Genomic DNA, 20,933 nt, shown 5'->3' on the forward strand with positions numbered 1-20,933 from the left:
GGTAAAATGGTACAGAAGAACCGGTTTGCAAGGCAGAAATAGAGACACAGATGTAGAGAACAAACATATGGACAGGAAGGGAGGAAAGCCGGGGGGAGGAGGTGGTGGTGGGATGAATTGGGAGATTGGGATTGACATGTATACACTAATATGTATAAAATAGATAACTAACAACCTGCTGTATAAAAAAATAAATAATTAAAATAAAATTTAAAATAAATAAATAAATAAAAACTCTAAGACCACAGCGGGAGAGGTTTGGTACCACTGAGGATGAGAAGGCAGAGGAAGAATTGTGAAGAAAATCTATTGGTAGGAAGAAGTGATGAGTTTAAACATTTTAGAGGCAGAGGAATGCTGTGTAGACCCTAAAGTGAAATGATCTACAGGCAGAATGGAAGCTGGAGTTACTAACATCCTTAGAGCCGCAGGGATGAATGAGCTTCCAAAGGATGTGAAACTAGAGAGACAGAAATAGAATTCCAAGAGATGAACCCAGGGAGATGCATTAGCAAAAAGAGTGGGCCCAACACCAGAAAAAATGGCACTGCAGAGATGAGGAAATCCCACCAAGTGTGGGCAACTTCGAAAGAGGCAAGAAGCAGCCAGTGGAGAAAACTCCAATGTTGAGTGGGGGAACCCATGTCAAAGATGTCACTTGAGAGCTGAAAGGCTCTCCAGCACAGGGAGGAGGTGAGAACCAGCCTGGGGCACAGGGAGAGGACAAGAGGAGAGCTATTGTAGGGAGAGGAGTGTGTGATCTAAATCAGGGAAGACCCAAGGGGTGGAAGGGGCAGGGAGGTGAATACCTATCTTGGAGGATTTGGGGTGTGAGGGCATTTTCCAACACTGCATGAAAGGAGTTAGCCAAGAAATTAAGGGGTTGTTGTGGAGTGGGCAGAGTCTATAACCAGACAGGGTGCTGATCAGAGAGCATGGAACTCTAGAATGCAGAACTGAGATAGGGGTTTGGGTGACAGGCCTTTGGAGCTAATTCAGATGCCCTGCAAGGTTGGACTCCTGCTGCACCATGTTTGTTCTTCAGCCCTACAGCAGCTCCAGACGCACTGGCATGAGGGCCCTGGGATGGTGGGTGGGAACTTCCCCCAGAATAAAGTAAGAGATCTAGGAAGCTGGGGAGAAAGGAGAGAGAAAGGGAGGTTGGGAATAAAACAGGAGGGCCCAAGTAATTGGAGTCTTAGAAGGAGAGACATAAAAAAGAGAATTTTCAGGAAAAACTAAATTAAAAAAAAGAAACACCCTAAAAGAGGTCAAGTAGTTTCCCCAGACTGAAACTCAGACAAATGCACCTAATTCTAGAGTTTGTTCTTCTGGCCTCACAGCTGGGCTGGAAGTTAACAAATGGGACTTCTCAGTCAGGAAGAGAGATTTATTTCAGGCCTTGAGATGCAGAGGAGGCCGTGAGTTCTGTGTGCTCTCTGTTGGCAGTCAGCATCTCAGCAACTGTAGGATGAAGACAAACAAAAATGTTCCTAGGGTTGATGTGAGGGTGTTTGTGGGCTGTGGGCCAGCAGGATGGATGACCAGTTTGTTGACAGGGCTAGTAAAATCTTTTATTGTCTCGGAGTGCTTCATTTGCTTCCTAGGAATTGAGTAAAATGAACATGGAAATTGTCAGGCCTGTGCTTTCTTCAAGATTTGCCAATAGTTCCCCCTGTTACATCTCATGCTTACCAGGTAAATCACTTGGAGAAACCAGATGCTCGGGAGAAAGCAGGGGATTCCCTCAGTCTGGATACAAGATCACACAAACACAGGAGCTGTATTTTTTTTAGCAGAGATGAAGTTCATTTGGAAATCTCCACAGCTCTGCAGAAAAATAGAGGTTCCCAAGGTGCTCATCAGGGAAGAAAATAAGACCCCGTATTTTAGTCCTGCCTTGTTGAATGGCTCTCAGAAGGCTGTAAAATAGAGACAAAACAAATTGAATTTTAGCTATCTTACCTTTTAATCAGAGGCTCATCTGTTCTGTTTCTAAAACAAGTGATCAGTGATTCAAATTTCAACCAGAATTCTGCTAATGTCTGCTGGCCACAGCTCACAAGGAGGAAAGGTCAGGAAGATCCACAAAATAATAAACTTCTGTGTCCACCCTCCTCCATCCTTTAACCTTGGCTTCCTGTTACTAGAAACTAGCCCCATTTGCAATTAGAGTTAAACAGAATATTAAACTTTGTTGAAATTTTATTTTTTGGATTATTTTCAGTCAGCATTCCAAAAGTGTAACAGACTCTTTCTCTCTCTCTCCTCTTTATAGCTTGTTGGAAAGGTGAGTATTCTTACCATATTATGCAGCTTGCTGAAATAATTCTTGCATTCTGACAAGACCATATACACACTACTATATATAAAATAGATAACCAACAAGGACCTACTGTATAGCACAAGGAACTATACTCAATAGTTTATAACAACCTATAAGGGAAAAGAATTGGGAAAAAATAGATATATATATGTATGTCTAACTGAATCACTTTGTTGTAACTAACACAACACTGTAAATCAACTATAGTTCAATAAATAAAAAAAAATAAAAGTAAATGGGCAAAATATTTGAATAAACACTTCACAAAGGAAAAAAAAAGGAACTCTCATCCCCATGGGAAAAGAGACTTCTTCCTTCTGTGCAGACACTTATTATGACTATAATTTTAAGTGTCATGTTTGGACTTAACTATAAAATGCTGACCGCCAGCTCCCAGATCTTTCACACTGCTGTTCTTTCCAGGTCCTGCCAGTTTCCAACTAATTTTCTTCACGGGGTAGGTCCTGTGTTGCTGGGCAATTCAGTGCAGGGCTGCTCGCTGCCTGACCCATTCTGTTGTTCCATCTGCTGCTGAGTCCGTGGACACTGGCTCCTTGGACGGGTGATGTTTCCTTTCCTCTCTCTGACCTCCATTCACAGCTTTCACCTCCATGTGCCCACCACTCGTCAGCCTGACCCAGAGCATGGAGGATGGTCTTCTTGGGGCCTAGACTACAGTCGGTGTTCTGTGGTGCCTTAGACCCCTCGGATGATGTCACCCCTGAGCCGGTTAAGTCAACTCCAAGAGCTCCTGGTCTCCTAGAGGCCTGCTGACATAGATCCACCGGATCTTTGAGCTCATCCCAAAGTTTGGCACCATTCACTTTATTCCAAAAAAAAAAAATCTTAGTAAATCTAAGCACTCAGTAAAACTTCAGGGGTTTGAATTAAATTTATCAGGTACCCTACTGGGCACTAAGAAAGGGAGAGACTAAAAATAAATGGAAACTGGTGCTGCCTTCTAGGAAAATCTGTGATGATAGGTCTGAAGATGCTATCTACCACTTCATTAATCATTTTTAGTATAGGGCTAAGAAATAAGGCATAGTCCATTTTTCTCATTTTCTTTTTCATTATTGGCTTGCATATTTTAAAAATTTCTTCACAGCAAAATGTCTTGATTCAAAATACATCTCAAAATCAACACTTCCTCTTCTATTTCTGTTACTGGTAACAATGGTGGGGAGATGCTATATTTTGAGTTTTATGCATTTTGATAGTTAGCTAGGTTGGGGAGAGTAGATGTAGATGAGGGGGTGCTTAATTTTTAAATAATTTCATTTTCTCTTCCTGTGTTCAGACTTTAACAAGGACTTTGAAAAGTTTGGTTTGATACATAGGGCAGATTACCTATGAAATTCCCAAAGTGCAGTCATCATAAAACTATTAGGATTGAGTTGGAGATTACAGACAGTCCCATCTTTATAATAGCTTGTTGAAAGCCTGCCATGGTCCACTGTGCTGCCCCCTTCCTCCTGCCACCCTCACTGTCATCCCAAAGCCCCTGAAATCCTCTCTCTCTGGAAACAGCCTCTTTGTCCTCTGAATCCCTGTGAAGAATAATAATCACTCTCTACCTTTCAATATCGTGATCTTCCCCAGACAAGTTCCTCGAGGGCAAACTTGGATTTGTTCATCTTCATATGTATCTCACAGCACATGTTACCCTGCATTTCACATGGTGGATACTCAATAAATGTTTGCACATAAGTGGATGAAAATCTTCCAGCTGACTTTATCATTATTAGTAGATCATTTCTGAAGATTTTTTTTTTTTTTTTGCGGTACGTGGGCCTCTCACTGTTGTGGCCTCTCCCGTTGCAGAGCACAGGCTCTGGACGCGCAGGCTCAGCGGCCATGGCTCACGGGCCCATCCGCTCCACGGCATGTGGGATCTTCCTGGACCGGTGCACGAACCTGTGACCCCTGCATCAGCAGGCGGACTCTCAACCACTGCGCCACCAGGGAAGCCCCATTTCTGAAGATTTTTGAAGAGAATAAACTTTCAGATTTTTTTTTGAATTTTATATTTTTTATACAGCAGGTTCTTATTAGTTATCCATTTTATACATATTAGTATATACATGTCAATCCCAATCCCCCAATTCATCACACCACCACCACCCCCCACCACCACTTTCCCCACTTGGTGTCCATATGTTTGTTCTCTACATCTGTGTCTCTATTTCTGCCCTGCAAACTGGTCATCTCTACCATTTTTCTAGGTTCCACATATATGCGTTAATATACAATATTTGTTTTTCTCTTTCTGACTTACTTCACTCTGTATCACAGTCTCCAGATCCATCCACGTCTCTACAAATGACCCAATTTCGTTCCTTTTTATGGCTGAGTAATATTCCAGTGTATATATGTACCACATCTTCTTTATCCATTCATCTGTCGATGGGCATTTAGGTTGCTTGCATGTCCTGGCTATTGTAAATAGAGCTGCAGTGAACATTGTGTTACATGATTCTTTTTGAATTATGGTTTTCTCTGGATATATTCCCAGTAGTGGGATTGCTGGGTCATATAGTAATTCTATTTTTAGTTTTTTAAGGAACCTCCATACAGTTCTCCATAGTGGCTGTATCAATTTACATTCCCACCAACAGTGCAAGAGGGTTACCTTACCTTCAGATTTTCTGATAAGCCATAGTTTCCTTTAAAAATTTTCCATACAGTAAAATTCACTCTTTTGTTCGGTTTTTACACATGCATAGATTCATGTAATCACCACCACAATCAAGATACAGCAAGTTCCATCAGCTCAAATACTCCTTCCAATTTCTTTTTAAATAGTAGAATGATGGTGGGCAGTGAAGTCTGAGCATTATATAGCAAAATATCACAGCTCTGTATTTAGGTAACACCTTCAGGCTAACAAAGGAGAGTCTTTTCCTCCCTTTACATGTGGGTACCTCTGGTTCTAGGGTTTACGTGACACTTGCATTTTCCCAGACCTCAGTGTCAACCTATCTCACTGGAGTAAAGGGAATGGGAAAGGCTTTTGACCCAGTGAAATAACTTAATACTTTTGCTTCTCATCTTTGTAGAAAAGTGTCCAGTGTATCCAACAGAGCTAGTATTTGCCCTGGACCAGTCCTACGATATCACAGAGCAGAGATTTAATGAAACGAGGGACATCATCATTTCTATTGTCAATGACCTTCACATCAGGGAAAATAATTGCCCTGTGGGAGCAAGAGTTGTCGTGGTTTCCTTCGACTTAGACACCAACTACCTCATCCGTGGGTCTGACTACCATAGTAAGAAGCAACTCCTCCAGCTTCTTTCCCAAATTAAATATCAAAACTCCGGAGAAGTCCGAGACATTGGTAACTCGATGAAGTTTGTGGCTCGGAACATCTTCAAGCGGATGTTAGCAGGAGCCAACGTGCAGAGAGTCGCTGTGTTTTTTAGCAATGGACAATCTGCCAGTAGGTCATCCATCATCACGGCCACCATGGAGTTTAGTGCCTTGGATATCAGCCCTGCAGTCTTTGCTTTTAATGAAAGAGTTTCCCTTGAGGAGGCTTTTGAGGTAAGTACTTCCCTGGTCAACGTATTTATTTTTAAGATATTAGTACTGGCAGGACAGGAATACTGGGGAGTATGGGGACAGATGTGGCCTCTTGACCTCCTTTGCAATTTTCACAGCTGTATTGTTGCCAGGGTCTGAAATCCAATTTTTAATAAGCACAGTAGCCAATGATAGCAGCCACCTTTGTTCAGGTCCTGCTGGGCACCAGGCACTGTCCCTAGAGCTTTACATAAACACTCAGGCATTTGCCAACCCTCTGAAGTAAATGCACGTTATCTCCATTTAAAAATCAGGAAACTGAGGCCCAGAGAGTTTGAGTGACTTCTTCAATTTTGTACAGCTATTAAGTGGCTAAATCAAGATTTGAAATAGGGCTATCAATATAATGCTTTACCAGCCCTCTGCCAACCTGGTGTTTCTCAAATCTGTCATCTGCTAGCTGAATCTCATTGAACAGCTGGACTTAACCTGTAATGGGTGAAGTTTATGGGGTTTTTGAACCCTTAAGGTGTAAAACTTTGATGGGTATGAGCCTTTTTCCCAAGAGAGGTTCCATCACTTTTGGATTCACAGATTCTCATGGGATCTGTGCTTCCCTCTTTCTCCCTGCAAACTGAAGAACTTCTCCAACTACTGTTCAACTATTTTAAAATCTACTCATTATCCATGAAATACATGCTCCTGGACCTGGGTGGAATCATTATGTCATCCAAGAGGTTATAAAGGTCTTTTTTTTTTTTTTTTTTTTTTTTTTTTGTGGTACGCGGCCTCTCACTGTTGTGGCTTCTCCCGTTGCGGAACACAGGCTCTGGACGCGCAGGTTCAGCGGCCATGGCTTATGGGCCCAGCCGCTCCGCGGCATGTGGGATCTTCCTGGACCGGGGCACGAACCCGTGTCCCCTGCATTGGCAGGCGGACTCTCAACCACTGCGCCACCAGGGAAGTCCTATAAAGGTCTATATTTACACAAATACACATGTCTACTATAAAAAGAAAAGCCCTCTATAACATGAAGAGAGTCAATAATCGTAAGATATCCATGAATATTTTGGAAATAGGAGTCATAGGGAGAATAGATCCTGACAGAAAGGACTGTAGGAATTTGAAGTAGTTTCTATAAAAATAATTACTTCCCAACATAGATAATTTATTTATTGGTTTTGTTATGGTATATGTCTCCCCACTAGAATGTAGGATAGAGTTTTTATCTGCTTTGTTCATTTCTGTATCCCCAGCACCTAGAATATTACCTATTTAACATTGTAGGCATTCAATAAATATTTGTTGAATGAATGCATGGATGAATGAAGAGCATGTGGTTGACCCCTGTGAATAAACTTCCTGATTACCAAGGTTGCAGTTAATCTTTACATGGGGGACCAACAAGGTCAAACACAAAATGACACCCAAAGTATCCAGTTTCATAAAAACTAGAGAGTAGGAATGTAGTAGCTACTTTCTAACTATAAGGCTGGGATGATAATAAGTATTACCAAATGCTCAGTCAGCACTTTACAGAAAAACAGAGGGGGTGGTTTTTCTACCTTTTAATTTCACAAGGGAGAAAGAACAAAAGCATGAGCATCTCTGTTGATTGAGAGATCCCCTCATCACCTGGGAATTATAGATTTCTATTATTGTAATTAAATTGTCTGTATTGCATGGTGCCTCATACAGAGTAAATGCCCAATATATAGTTATTGAGTCTGAATGAATGAATGCTATATATTGCCCATCTCAGTGAGTATCAAAGCAAAAATATAATCAAGAAACAGACAAAATCAGGCAGTGTACTACCAAGAATTTTGAATAGACTTAGTGTCCTCTGTCTACATCCTTTTGGAATAGAACTTTTAAAATTTGAAGTATAGTTGATTTACATGCTGTGTTAATTTCTGCTGTACAAAACGTGATTCAGTTATATATATATATATGTATACACACACACACACATATATATATATATATAGGCATACATATACATTCTCTTTTATATACTTTTCCATTATGGTTTACCACAGGATATTGAATATAGTTCCCTTTGCTATACAGTAGGACCTTGTTGTTTATCCATTCTATATATAATAGTTTGCACCTTCTAATCCCAAATTCCCAATCCGTCCCTCCCCTCCCACCCCCTTGGCAATCACAAGTCTGTTCTCTATGTCTGGGAGTCTATTTCTGTTTTGTAGATATGTTCATTTGTGTCATATTTTAGATTCCACTAGTGATGTCACATGGTATCTGTCTTTCTCTTTCTGACTTCACTTAGTATGATAATCTCTAGGCCCATCCATGTTGCTGCAAATGGCATTATTTCACTTATTTTATGGCTGAGTAATATGGAATAAACTTTTGATTGGAATTTGTGATTGGAGAAATCCACTTGACATCTGAAAGATATGCCTTCTTCTAGATAGTGTGATTGGTTGGAAATAGTTGGAATCACTACTTAAAGAGGCTAAAGGAAACTTGTGAATGTAAAATTTCTGCAAGACCCAACCCCAGAAACTGATGTATAGTACATAAACAGCTGATGCATAATCAGAGGTGTGTGAAAATTCAGTGCAGAATTACGGGTTTGGAGATAAGAATGAGATATTAATATCTACCCCAGTGGGTGAATCTTGTGGTTAACTTGTGGTAGTTTCCTCATCATAAAATTGGGTTGCTCATACCTGTTCTATATGCTTCCTTGGGTTATGTTTAGGATCAAGGGGGGATAGTGTGTGTGTGTGTGTGTGTGTGTGTGTGTGTGTGTGTGTGTGTATGCATAAAGTTGCACTGAATAGAGCAATGGGCTACAATGCAAGGTGATGGTGATTAGTTAGGTGTTTTTCAAACTCTTAAAGTGTGTGCACAGTGTATTACTGATGATGACTAAAGAAAATGAGCAAGTAAGCATATACTTCTTTTTCGATGCAGTTTGACAACACGGGAACATTTCAGGTGCTTCCTGTTCCTCCAAATGGGGAATATGAACCATTAGAAAGACTTCGGCACTGTACTCTTTGCTATGGTAAGACTAATGAGAAGAATTTATTGTGCTGAAACACTTAAATGCCTTCTGGGTGAGTTATTAAATCTACCTTTATCAAAGAATTATATTTTTGATTGTAGATTCTAAGTTTTCCGATCTTTCAACACCATATGTCAGAGTTTCAATCTCTGTAATGTTTGAAGTTTCCATAGAATGTGAAAATTGGTTTAGAAGATTATCCCAATTGATTCGGCTTTTCCTGGGGACAATTTGATAGTTTGTATCAAAAGCTTCTAAAATATTTAAAATATTTTCTAAAAGAGTTTGGACATGTCTTATACACTTTAAGTATACATCTTACTTACATCTGCTTTCAACAAAGACATTCCCAAATCGTCTGCTAGTGGCCACAGAAATTATGGGGATGTTGAAAATTCCTTATTAATTTAAATGATGTGAGATTGAAGAGGTATTGATCAGATGATTAATTTTTGGTAATCAGTCCCTTTTCACTTGAAGATCTCAAACAACAGTGTCTTCTTGTGCCAACATTGAACCAATGATAAGTCTCTATGTGTTTTCAGATAAATGCTTTCCAAATACTTGCAAGAAAGAGATTTTCTTACCTGAAAATTCATACATGGATGTCGCCTTCCTCTTAGACAATTCTAGGAATATAGCAAGTGATGAGTTTAAGGATGTCAAAGCCTTGGTAAGCTCAATGCTTGACAACTTTGATATTGCCTCAGACCCTGTAACCTCAGACTCTGGTGATAGGATTGCCTTGTTGAGCTACTCTCCTTGGGATGGGAGGAAGAAAGATGCGGTAAAAACAGAGTTTGAGTTTACAACTTATGACAATCAAGCTCTAATGAAGAGGCACATCCAGACTTACCTCCAACAGCTAAATGGAGAATCCACCATTGGCCGTGCCCTACTGTGGGCTGTGGAGTATCTCTTCCCAGGAACACCCAAACTGAGAAAACATAGAGTCATCTTTGTAGTCTCTGCTGGAGGAAATCATGAGAGAAAGGAATTCTTAAAGAAGATGGCTCTGAGGGCCAAGTGTCAAGGCTATGTCATATTTGTGATTTCTCTGGGCTCTACACATAAGGAGGACATGGAGGAGCTGGCCAGCCACCCACTTGATCACCATCTGATACAGCTTGGGAGAATTCATAAACCAAACCTGGATTACGCTGTGAAGTTTTTAAAGCCATTTGTGTACTCAGTTAGACGTAAGTCACTATTTTGTTTTCTCTTTGTTTTAATAAATTAGTGTTTGTTAGTAGTATTGATAACCTAACATACCTCTGTATCTATAGCTAACCAAAATATGTGAATTAGATGGTGAAAAGGGGACAGGAATAGGACACATCTTGGTTATACCCTGTTTATGCTTTGGTCATAATGCAGTGAGACCTTTTTCATGATATAATGTCTCTTAGCCAAAATCTCAGCACTAGAAGGAACAGAGTGACTGGAGATCTCCTGAACTTCACTTGCTCAACGTAAAGAAGTTCTAGCAGCTCTTAGGTGGTCTCCAGGTTGAGCATTTAAATAAAAGTTTTCCCTGCTACATCTGGTTTATTTCCAACCTTGGAGTACCCTGGAGACCTGTGTGAGAGTGCTACTCCCAAAGAGTCTGAGCATACAGACCACACAGGAATCTTGTTAAAATGGAGGTTCTGATTCAGTATCTGTAGGATGGAGCCTAATATTCTGCATTTCTAACAGGTTCTTCAGTGATGTCAATGCTTCTGGTCCACAGATCACACTTTGAGTAGAAAGGTTCTAGGCCAATGCACTACAAAGTGTTACCCATTGGACCATGTTAGTCCATAAACTGATGAGTAGAAAGAAATACAGAAACTGAGAATAAGCATCTAGAAACTTTTAAAGCAATGTGACATTGCCACATTATACAAGTGTATAAACAGTGGACATTGTCTCATTGAACAAGATGTAAACCAAAAGTATCAGTCTGCAAAAGGCTAGAAATAAAAATACCTTGTCCTTCACTGCAAGTGGTGTGAGAAATGCTCTTTCTATAGAGGTGGTTCTCAACTGGGGATGATTTTGCCCCCCAGATGACATTTGGAAATATCTGGAGACAATTTTGGTTGTCAGAACTAAGAGAGAGGATACTACTGGTATTTAGTGGGTAGAGACCAAGGATGCTGCTAAATATCCTACAATGCACAGGGCGCCCCCCACAGCAAAGAACAATCCAGCCCAAAATGTCAATAGCATTGAGGTTGAGAAATCCTGCTCTAGAGGATCCCATGGAATCAGAGCTGAACCTTTTCTTTCTGGGAATCTGACAAGTGTAGAGTTAGGTTCTGTTGGAACCAATCCCACCACCGTAGGAGTCTTCCACCCCAGGAAGATTCCACCAAGGAATCTTCAATACCACCATAGTGACAACGTCTTGGAAGTTCACTCTTCCAAGTTCACTTGGAAGTTCACTCTTCATTGCAGAAGGAGTTTCCCCTTTCTCCTGTGACTCATATTCAACTGAAGAATCCAGTAATTACCCCTTTGGGAATATCATGTTATTTCTTTAACTCTAAATGCCTTCCATTGTATAATGCACCATTGTATTATGAAAAATGAAAGAAAAAGTGCTTCCAGTTAAATGTTGATACTGACATTCCTGTTAGAGTTTTTTTATTTTATAGTCTTCAAAAGAGTTCTTTTAGACAGACTATGATATGTCACTCTCGTGCGTACATAAAAAGGGAATATATGTGAAATACACTTGGTTAAGGCATTCCTAAAACTTCTTCTAGTCAAAATTTGACTTTTGTGAGTTCTTTCTTGACTCAGAGTCATTGATATCCATCTTTTCCCATGCAATATTTTTCTTTATACCATCAAGATCGATGATGGATTTTTTTAGAAAATCTTTTTTTAATTTAATTTTTGTTGGAGTATAGTTGATTTAAAATGCCGTGCCAGCTCCTGCTGCACAGCAAAGTGAATCAGCCATACATATAATAAATCCACTCTTTTTAAGATTCTTTTCCCATACAGGTCATCACAGAGTATTGAGAAGAGTTCCCTGTGCTATACAGTAGGTCCTTATTAGTTATCCATTTTATGTATAGTAGTGTGTATATGTCAATGCACTCCAATAGAGCAGTACTTTAAAAAGACTCTATGAAATAACACAAAACTAGGCTCTTAAATTAGGCTTTGCAATTATTAGAGCTAGCTTACTTTTGATTTCCATCTGAGCAATGTTGTTAAACACATCCAATTCACTGTCTTCCCATAACCACTTGGTTTGTAGAGGTTAAAAGTCTCCTTTACTAATACTTCCGGAAATTTTTTCTAAACTGCTGACCCCAATTCTACAAGTTTTGGTGCTGGCACGTTTGTTGTTCCCACACGTACAGGCGATAACAATGGCATCACGATTCCTTCCTCACCAATAGCAACTGTCAACTGCAATTGATTAGAAGACATAGTCTCATTTCAGAGAAATAGAAAAAAATGCTCATCTTAGAACAAGAGAAATATGATTATTATAAAACCATAAACATTCTGTGAGATATTTTCACAGAGTCTTCGATCATTCAATGGTCAAAGATTTCCTTTCACTAAAACCTATTTATTTTCCTGAATGAGGGGAAAATTATATATTTCTCAGTATTCCACAGTTTATAGAACAACAATAGAAAGAGGTAAAGGAACATATTATTTAGGTCAGTTAGCTAAAATCTTTCCTGTGATTATTTTCCTCCTAGGAAATCAGTGTTAATTGGTGCAGAAGCACAGAAATAGCATCATGTATTAAAATATTACTTTTTCTATTAGCATAAGTCTGAGTAAAAAAGTATTATAGGATCAGAATAAAATTATGTTAGCCTGAACATATGGAAATCGTGTCTCTGCATCACAATTAACCCTTAAATGAACAATTTGAGGAGGTCTGTTTCCATGATCCCAGTAATTTTTTGGCTGCAAAATGTTAAAATCAAATTCTGAATGCTATTTCTAGTTGCTACTATTTTCTGTTCTCACCCAAGCCAAATTGTGCTGAAATACTTTAGTGACATTTATTGCTTCAAGAAGATTCCTATTGGAGTTCTCTTTCCCTAGCAAATACAATTTCTAGTTTAAAAATCTAACTATAATTTTCCTCTCTCAATAGGAGGATTCAATCAGTACCCACCACTGATGCTTGAGAACATCTGCAGACTCATCAATTCAAAGGAAGAGGATAATCAAAGTATCAATCTCCTGTGAGTTAGAAAGCTCTGATATTTACAAGTGACTATGGATTGACTGAGGGGTGTGTAACTGCCTGATGGCAGATAAGGTCCCTGAAGGAAAGGCTCTTCATGTATTCCATTTTCTGTAGCAGAAGTTGCACACAAGCATGCTTTCAGGATTGATGTTTTTATAACATCCTCATGAGCTTATTACAATTTTGCTTTAAAATTCATGGTTTCCTCAGAAATTTACCCCAGAATTCAGTCTCAACCCACCTCAACTTTACTTCTCATCTCTCCCCATCATAAGCTCTGAGTTCTGGCCACACTGGACTCTTGTCTGCCTTGTGTGATCAGAGGTCCAGGAGTTCACCCACCTGGAGCTCTGGTCACACTGCCTGGGATCCTGTTTCTTCCAGTGAAACCCTACCCATTGTTCATGGCCCTGATTAAACCTGTCTCCTCTTCAAAGCCCATCTTTACACTCAGTCAAAATCCACATTTTTTCCTTTTTTAATAACTTTTTACACCTCTGCTGAGGCACTTATTACAGTTTATCCCAATGTCTTGTCTTACTGAAGTATGGGATTCCATGTGATTCATTGTTTCATTCCCAAAACAGCATGAAAGACCCCACAATATCATTGCACATGTAAATAATTTTCTTTAAAATTTTATCTTGAGTGAAAATATAAATAATTAATCTGAATGGACTTGAACCTCAAACAGAATGAGAATGGCCCATTTGGTTGCTCTGTGCTTTTCTCTATATTTCACCAAGCTTGGATCCCTGACTACAGCCTGTGAAAGCCCAGAGTTAGCCCATAATGGCCCTGTCCCATCAGATTGCAATTAAGCAAAGAGCTTCTCAAAATAGATGCGGTCTTTCCCATAAATCCCATATATCCAAAATGGCAAGATGAAATGTTCCTCAGAATTCATGCAAATACATGTTCCTCTCATATCAGGTTTCATTTATACTTAGTAGTTTAACAAGGAAGCGTCCAGCAGCTCACACCTTCTGAAGGACAATATGGCACTGATGTCCTGTGAAGCAGTGTTTCCCAACATGGAATAAACAATACTCTTATTTAAAGGAAAATTGATTCTTACAGGACTACATTTTAATATAATATTTTAACATGTACAAACACAAATCTAGCTGCAAATACCATACGTGTATCGTTCCTATGCAACTATCAAACAAAAATAAATTTGTACATCAAACCCAAGGAAACTCAGTAAGGCACAAATTTAAAACAGTAATTTAATGTATTAGATGATTCTGCTTAGCCAAAAGAGAATTCCTAAAAACTAAAAAAAGAAATTTTATAAACAAGCATATAAAGAGCCTAAATGTCCATCAACAGATGAATGGATAAAGAAGATATAATACACACACACACACACACACACACACACACACACACACACACACACACACTGGAATATTACTCAGTCGTAAAAAATGAAATAATGCCATTTGCAGCAACATGGATGGACCTAGAGATTATCATACTAAGTGAAGTAAGTCAGACAGAGAAAGACAAATATCATATGATATTGCTTATATGTGGAATCTAAAAAAATGATACAAATGAACTTATTTATAAAAGAGAAATAGACTCACAGACTTAGAAAATAAACTTACAGTTACCAAAGGGGAAAGGTTCAGGGGAGGGGGATAAATTAGGAGTTTGGGATTAACATATACATACTACTATATATAAAATAGGTAAACTACAAGGACTACACAGAGAACTATACTCAATATCTTGTAATAACCTATAATGGAAAAGAATCTGAAAAATATACATATATATGTGTATATATACACATATATATGTATGTATAAATGAATCACTTTACTGTATACCTGAAGCTAACAGAACATTGTAAATTAACTATGTTTCAATAAAATTTTTTTAATAATATGGTGCATATTGGTAAAATGTGTAAAACATGATGCATGCTGCAGAGTCACCTCTGCTCTCAGCTTGCCCACTCAGTTCTGTGAGTGCTTGATTCCCCAGCACTTGTCTTCACCTGCACTACTGCAAAACGATCATTCCCACTCTAGTCATTGTATCATTTGGCTTTTACTTGGTGTGAATGTATTGTTGATAATATTACGTCTGACTTTATTTCCTTTCCTCATTAACTCTCAACAGTTAAAGTAGTACCACCAGGTGCCAAACAACAGTATCAATGCAAACATAAACATGGACTTGAAATTGCATAAAGGTGCATTAATAGAATAAGAATAAACTTATATTGAATATGTTTTTTACCGTCACCTATATAAAAACACAATATTTTCAAACTATCATTCTTACTCCAAAGAATACAAATGTAGACACCATTTCAGGAAGCATGGTGTCAATGAGATATATTTTATATAGTTTTATTCTTCTCAGAGAAGTTGATGGTAGATTAAATGACTATTTTCTACATTTTCTGTGGAGATTGATATCAAACTGAGACACATTATTTGCTTGTCCCAAGTAACCTATGAGTTTCTTGTCATTTATCTAAAACTCTGTGACAAATCAGACTTGATTTAGTCCAAAGTAGTGTTTCACAGGCTATAAGCAGATGGCAAGAAAGGGAAGGATAAATGGGAATTTACACAAATGTATCAGTATATGCTTTTTTAAAAAAATGAAGTATAGTTGATTTACAATATTATATGAGTTTCAGGAGTACAGCAGAATGATTCAGTACTTTTATAGATTATACTCAATTAAAAGTTATTACAAGATAATGGCTATAAGTCCCTGTGCTATACAAAATATCCTTGTTGCTTATCTATTTTATACACAGTAGTTTATATTTCTTAATCCCTTACCCCTAACCTGCTCCTCCCCCCGCACTCTCTCCCCTCTGGTAACCACTAGTCTGTTCTCTGTATCTGTGAGTCTGTTTCTGTTTTGCTATATACATTCATTTGTATTATTTTTTAATTCCACATATAAGTGATATCATACAGTATTTGTCTTTCTCTCTCTGACTTACTTAACTAAGTGTAATATTCTCTAGGTCCATCCCTGTTGCTTCAAATGGCAATAATTCATTCTTTTTTATGGCTAAGTAATATTCTATTTAATATATATACCACATCTTCTTAAGCCAATCATCTGTTGATGGACACTTGGGTTGCTTCCATGTATTGGCTATTGTAAATAGTGCTGCTATGAACATTGGGGTTCATATATTTTTTCAAATTAGTGTTTGTGTTTCTTCGGATGTATGCCCAGGATGCGAATTGCTGGATCATATGGTAGCTCTATTTTTAGTTTTTTAAGGAACATCCATACTGTTTTCCATAATCGCTGCACCAATTTACATTCCTGCCAACAGTATACAGGGTTCCATTTTCTCCACATCCTCATCCTCACCAACATTTGTTATTTGTAGACTTTTTGATGATAGCCATTCTGACAGGTGTGAGGAGCTATCTCATTGTGGTTTTGGTTTGTATTTCTCTGATAATTAGCAATGCTGAGCATCTTTCCATGTGCCTACTGGCCATTTGTATGTCTTCTTTGGAGAAATTTCTATTTAGCTCTTTTGCCCATTTTTTAATTGTTTTTTTTTATATTGAGTTGTATGAGCTATTTATCTCTTTTGAATATTAACCCCTTATCAGTCATATCATTTGCAAATATTTTCTCCCACACCATAGGTTGTCTTTTAGTTTTTTCAGTTGTTTCCTTTGCTGTGCAAAAGCTTTTAAGTTTAATAGGTCCCATTTCTTTATTTTTGCTTTTATTTCTTTTGCTTTAGGAGGCAGAGACAAAAAAAAATATTGCTTGCGATTTATGTCAGAGAATGTTTTGCCTATATTCTCTTGTAGGAATTTTGTGGCTTCTGGTCTTACATTTAGGTCTTTAATCTATTTTGAGTTTATTTGTGTATATGGTGTAAGAAAGTGTTCTAATTTCGTTGTTTTACGTGTAGCTGTCCAGTTTTCCCAGCACCACTTATTGAAGAGACTGTCTTTTCTCCATTGGATATTCTTGCCTCTTTTGTCATAGCTAGGTTAAGTGACCATAAGTGTGTGGGCTTATTTCTGGGCTCTCTATTCTGTTCCATTGATCTCTGTATCTGTTTTTGTGCCAGTACCTTGCTGTTTTGATTACTGTAGCTCTGTAGTATAGTCTGAAGTCTGGGAGGATGGTATCTCCAGCTTTGTTCTTTTTTTCAACCTTGCTTTGGAAATTCAGCGTCTTTTGTGGTTTCATATGAATCTTAGGATTATTTGTTCTAGTTCTGTGAAAAATTTCATGGATATTTTGTTAGGAATTGCATTAAATCTCCTTTGGGTAGTATGGTCATTTTAGCAATATTAATTCTTTCAATCTAAGGGCACAGGATATCTTTCTATTTCTTTGTATCATCTTTAATTTCCTTTATCAATGTTTTATTGTTTTCAGAGTATGGGTCTTTTACCTCCTTGGTATTTTATTCTTTTCAAAGTGATTTGTTTTTTAATAAATTTATTTATTTATTATTTTTGGCTGTGTTGGATCTTCGTTTCTGTGTGAGGGCTTTCTCTAGTTGTGGCAAGCGGGGGCCACTCTTTATTGTGGTGGGCGGGCCTCTCACTGTTGTGGCCTCTCTTGTTGCGGAGCACAGGCTCCAGATGCACAGGCTCAGTAGTTGTGGCTCATGGACCCTGTTGCTCCATGGCATGTGGGATCTTCCCAGACCAGGGCTCGAACCCATATCCCCTGCATTGGCAGGCAGATTCTCAACCACTGCACCACCAGGGAAGCACACGAAGAGATTTTAAATGGGATTGGTTTTTCACTCTCTCTTTCTGATAGTTCATTATTAGTGTAGAGGAAAGCAACAGATTTCTGTATATTAATCTTGTGTCCTGTGACTTTGCTTAATTCATTTATTGGTTCTAATAGTTTTTGGGTAGAGACTTTAGGGTATCTATATAAAGTATCATGCCATCTGCAAATAGGGACAGTTTTATTTCTTCCCTTCCAATTTGAATGCCTTTTATTTCTTTTTCTTATCTGATTGCTGTGGCTAGGACTTCCAAAACTGTTAAATAGAAGTGGTTAAATAGCCTTATCTTGTCCCTAAATTTAGAGGAAAACCTTTCAGCTTTCCACCACTGCATATGTTAGCTGTGGATTTGCCATAAATGGTCTTTAATTATGCTGAGATATGTTCCTTCTGTACCCACTTTGATGAGAGTTTTTATCATGAATGGAGGTTGAATTTTGTCAAATGCTTTTTCTGCATATATTGAGATGATCATGTAATTTTTGTCCTTCCTTTTTTTAATGTGGCATATCACACTAATTGATTTATGTATCTTGAACCATTCTTGTGTCCCTGGAATAAATCCAACTTGACACAGTGTATGATCCTCTAATACATTCGGATTTGGATTCATTCTGCTAATATTTTGTTGAGGATTTTTGCATCTGTACTCATCTAAGATATTGACATGTAATTTTCTTTCTTTGTAGTGTCTTTGTCTGGTTTTGGTTTCAGGGTACTGGTGGCCTTGTAGAATGAATTTGGGAGTGTTCCGTCCTCTTGAATTTTTTGGAATAGTTTGAGAAGGATAGGTATTAGTTCTTCTTTACATGTTTAGTAGAATTCCCCTGTAGTATAATAAATTATTTGATTGAAATAAATTTTTATCACCCAATTGTCTTTCTTCTAAGAAATAATTAACTATATTAAATGTTTGTGATATTTTAGTTGTATTTCCCAAAGTTATATAGGTTCACCTAAAACTTTCCCTTTTATCTTCTAGATTTACCCCTGAGCAACAAGATATTTCTTCAGGAGAGAACAGCTTCATTGGCCAGGAATTTAGTGTGGGCAGAGATTCATCTTTTGTGTTGGAAGACAGTGGAAGTGACCATCTGGCTTACATTCCAAGCCAAATGTTTATGCCACAGAAATTAACAACTAAATATGAAAAAGATCAGGATTCTGAAGAAATTGCAAGTCTCACTGCTGGTAAGGAAATGAAAAGTTATAACGGTAATTTAGAAATAACTGGATCCTCATCTTTTAACACTAATAGAGAATCAAATAAATAAGGTGGGTATAAAAAGCAACTTTCTTCAAGTTCAAGATGGTGGCTACAACTGCAGCTTTTATTTGATCTGAAGATTTAAATGGTCACAGGCACCACTCTGGAAATCACTGATAAGCTCTAAGAAATGTCACTGATATGCTCACCAAACTTAAGGTTTGTCTAGAAACCACAATTTAGGTTAGTGTGATGTAGAAGGAGGTACTACAGAGAATAACATAGCAAAGGAGGAACTTTTAAAAGTTGGCCTGACCAGTGCCCCAGAATTTGTGATTGCATGAGAAGGTGTAAGGTTTTTTAACTGGAAATAAAATAAACTACCCCACTCTATACTCTATACATTTTAATGGCAAAGCAGTAATGCTTTTTGTCAGGATTTAATAGTTTCAAACAAATCAGATCATAGAATTTTGGCTGTATTTTCATTTGAAAGGGTGGGCATTCTAAACACACTATTCAGCTATTCCATCTATGTATCTAGAGTCTCCCAAAATGCTCATTTGGCCAGAATGCCAGCATTTAAAGCATTATGTCGTAAGTATCATGTGTGATGTTAGAATATGCAAGTTTGAAAGAAAAGGCGGCCAATCTCATAATATTCATTCTTAGTAATTTCCTTGGATAAATAAATGTTCTTTTCCTTGGGTTCAACACTGATGTCCCCATATTTCCCCCCATTTCTGAAATATACATGTTTGAATTTTGTCTTTAAAGCAGCTAAACTTTCCTTTATAGAAGCTAGACTTGAGAATTAGAGTCAATCATTAGTTGAAAAATAAGACTTTTTTTAGTAAAAAAATAGTAATGAAGTAAACCTGGATGTATGTAGTTCCTTGGCATTAAGGCATTCAAGTGTGTGATTTCTTATTTAAAACAGGTTTTCATCATTATATAGACATAACTTAAAGAAGAAAATACAAAATTTGTTCTTCTTAATGGATGCAATTAATTTGGGGTATTCATTTTAACGATATGGGAATTACAACAGCCCTCAAGGCATAGGAATTTATTATGGTTTGGTTTTGGAAGAAAAATAAAAGAAAAAGAGAAGTTATTTTGGCAGAGTTGGAATACGAAATTGTCATTTGTGACAGTATTGTTAGTAGTAAGCATTTTAAATTCTAATAATTTAGAAGTGTGAAACTTTTCAAGAAAGACTGAATTAATTGGATATTTAAGGGAACAAAGGAGAAACTCATCTTTGCAGCCATCTTTAATGACCGTTGTTCAATAGCAATAGAAATACTTTTCATTTGGTTTTTCAGATGTCTGGATATCAAGATACTCATAACCAGTTTAAGGGTCAATTTGGCTGCAGAAATAATTGTTGCATGGCTCTATAGGAAAAAAATGTCAATTTGCTGTTACACCCACCACACCCAATTTCTCTTGCAGTGGATTGAAGTGTTGGGAGTTCTGTGGAGGATTATGTTGAGTTGTGATTGCCTGGAAACAGAGTCTCAGATCTAAGGATAATATATATGTATTTTTATCCTTTACAATAAATCTGAGTCTCAGATCATCAGTGTTGTCTAGGGACTTCATACTATTCCTTTCTTTCTTTTTTTTTCTTTTTAAAATCATTGCTAGCTAGTTGTCAAAAGCCGCTGAGAACTTTCTGTATAATGTGCCATCCTCAAGGAGAGTAAATTGTAGTTCAGATATTTTATCCAGTCGCTAAGAGATGAGCTTTGATACACGTTCCAGATGTATAGCACAAATAAAGAGATTGATAACTTCCATAAGAGCTTCCACATGCTATGCTTATCACTCATTTATAATGTGAT

At 37.8% G+C, this 20,933-nt stretch overlaps 1 protein-coding gene across 1 annotated transcript in view; it reads left to right on the top strand.

The window, feature by feature from the left end:
- The window catches only part of COL6A5 (collagen type VI alpha 5 chain), a 107,382-nt gene that overhangs the window by 61,605 nt on the left and 24,844 nt on the right, over nucleotides 1-20,933 (top strand). Inside the window, exons 31-37 of the mRNA XM_027086596.1 lie at nucleotides 2,279-2,290; nucleotides 5,386-5,873; nucleotides 8,799-8,892; nucleotides 9,438-10,091; nucleotides 13,013-13,090; nucleotides 15,834-15,846; nucleotides 18,859-19,067. Of these exons, the coding sequence (XP_026942397.1) occupies nucleotides 2,279-2,290; nucleotides 5,386-5,873; nucleotides 8,799-8,892; nucleotides 9,438-10,091; nucleotides 13,013-13,090; nucleotides 15,834-15,846; nucleotides 18,859-19,067 (1,548 nt within the window). The remainder of the gene's footprint in view (nucleotides 1-2,278; nucleotides 2,291-5,385; nucleotides 5,874-8,798; nucleotides 8,893-9,437; nucleotides 10,092-13,012; nucleotides 13,091-15,833; nucleotides 15,847-18,858; nucleotides 19,068-20,933) is intronic.

The sequence above is a fragment of the Aethalodelphis obliquidens genome, unplaced genomic scaffold (assembly GCF_003676395.1).
Source record: "Aethalodelphis obliquidens isolate GAN/ISIS:26980383/991018 unplaced genomic scaffold, ASM367639v1 scaffold56, whole genome shotgun sequence".
Lineage (NCBI taxonomy): Eukaryota > Metazoa > Chordata > Mammalia > Artiodactyla > Delphinidae > Aethalodelphis > Aethalodelphis obliquidens.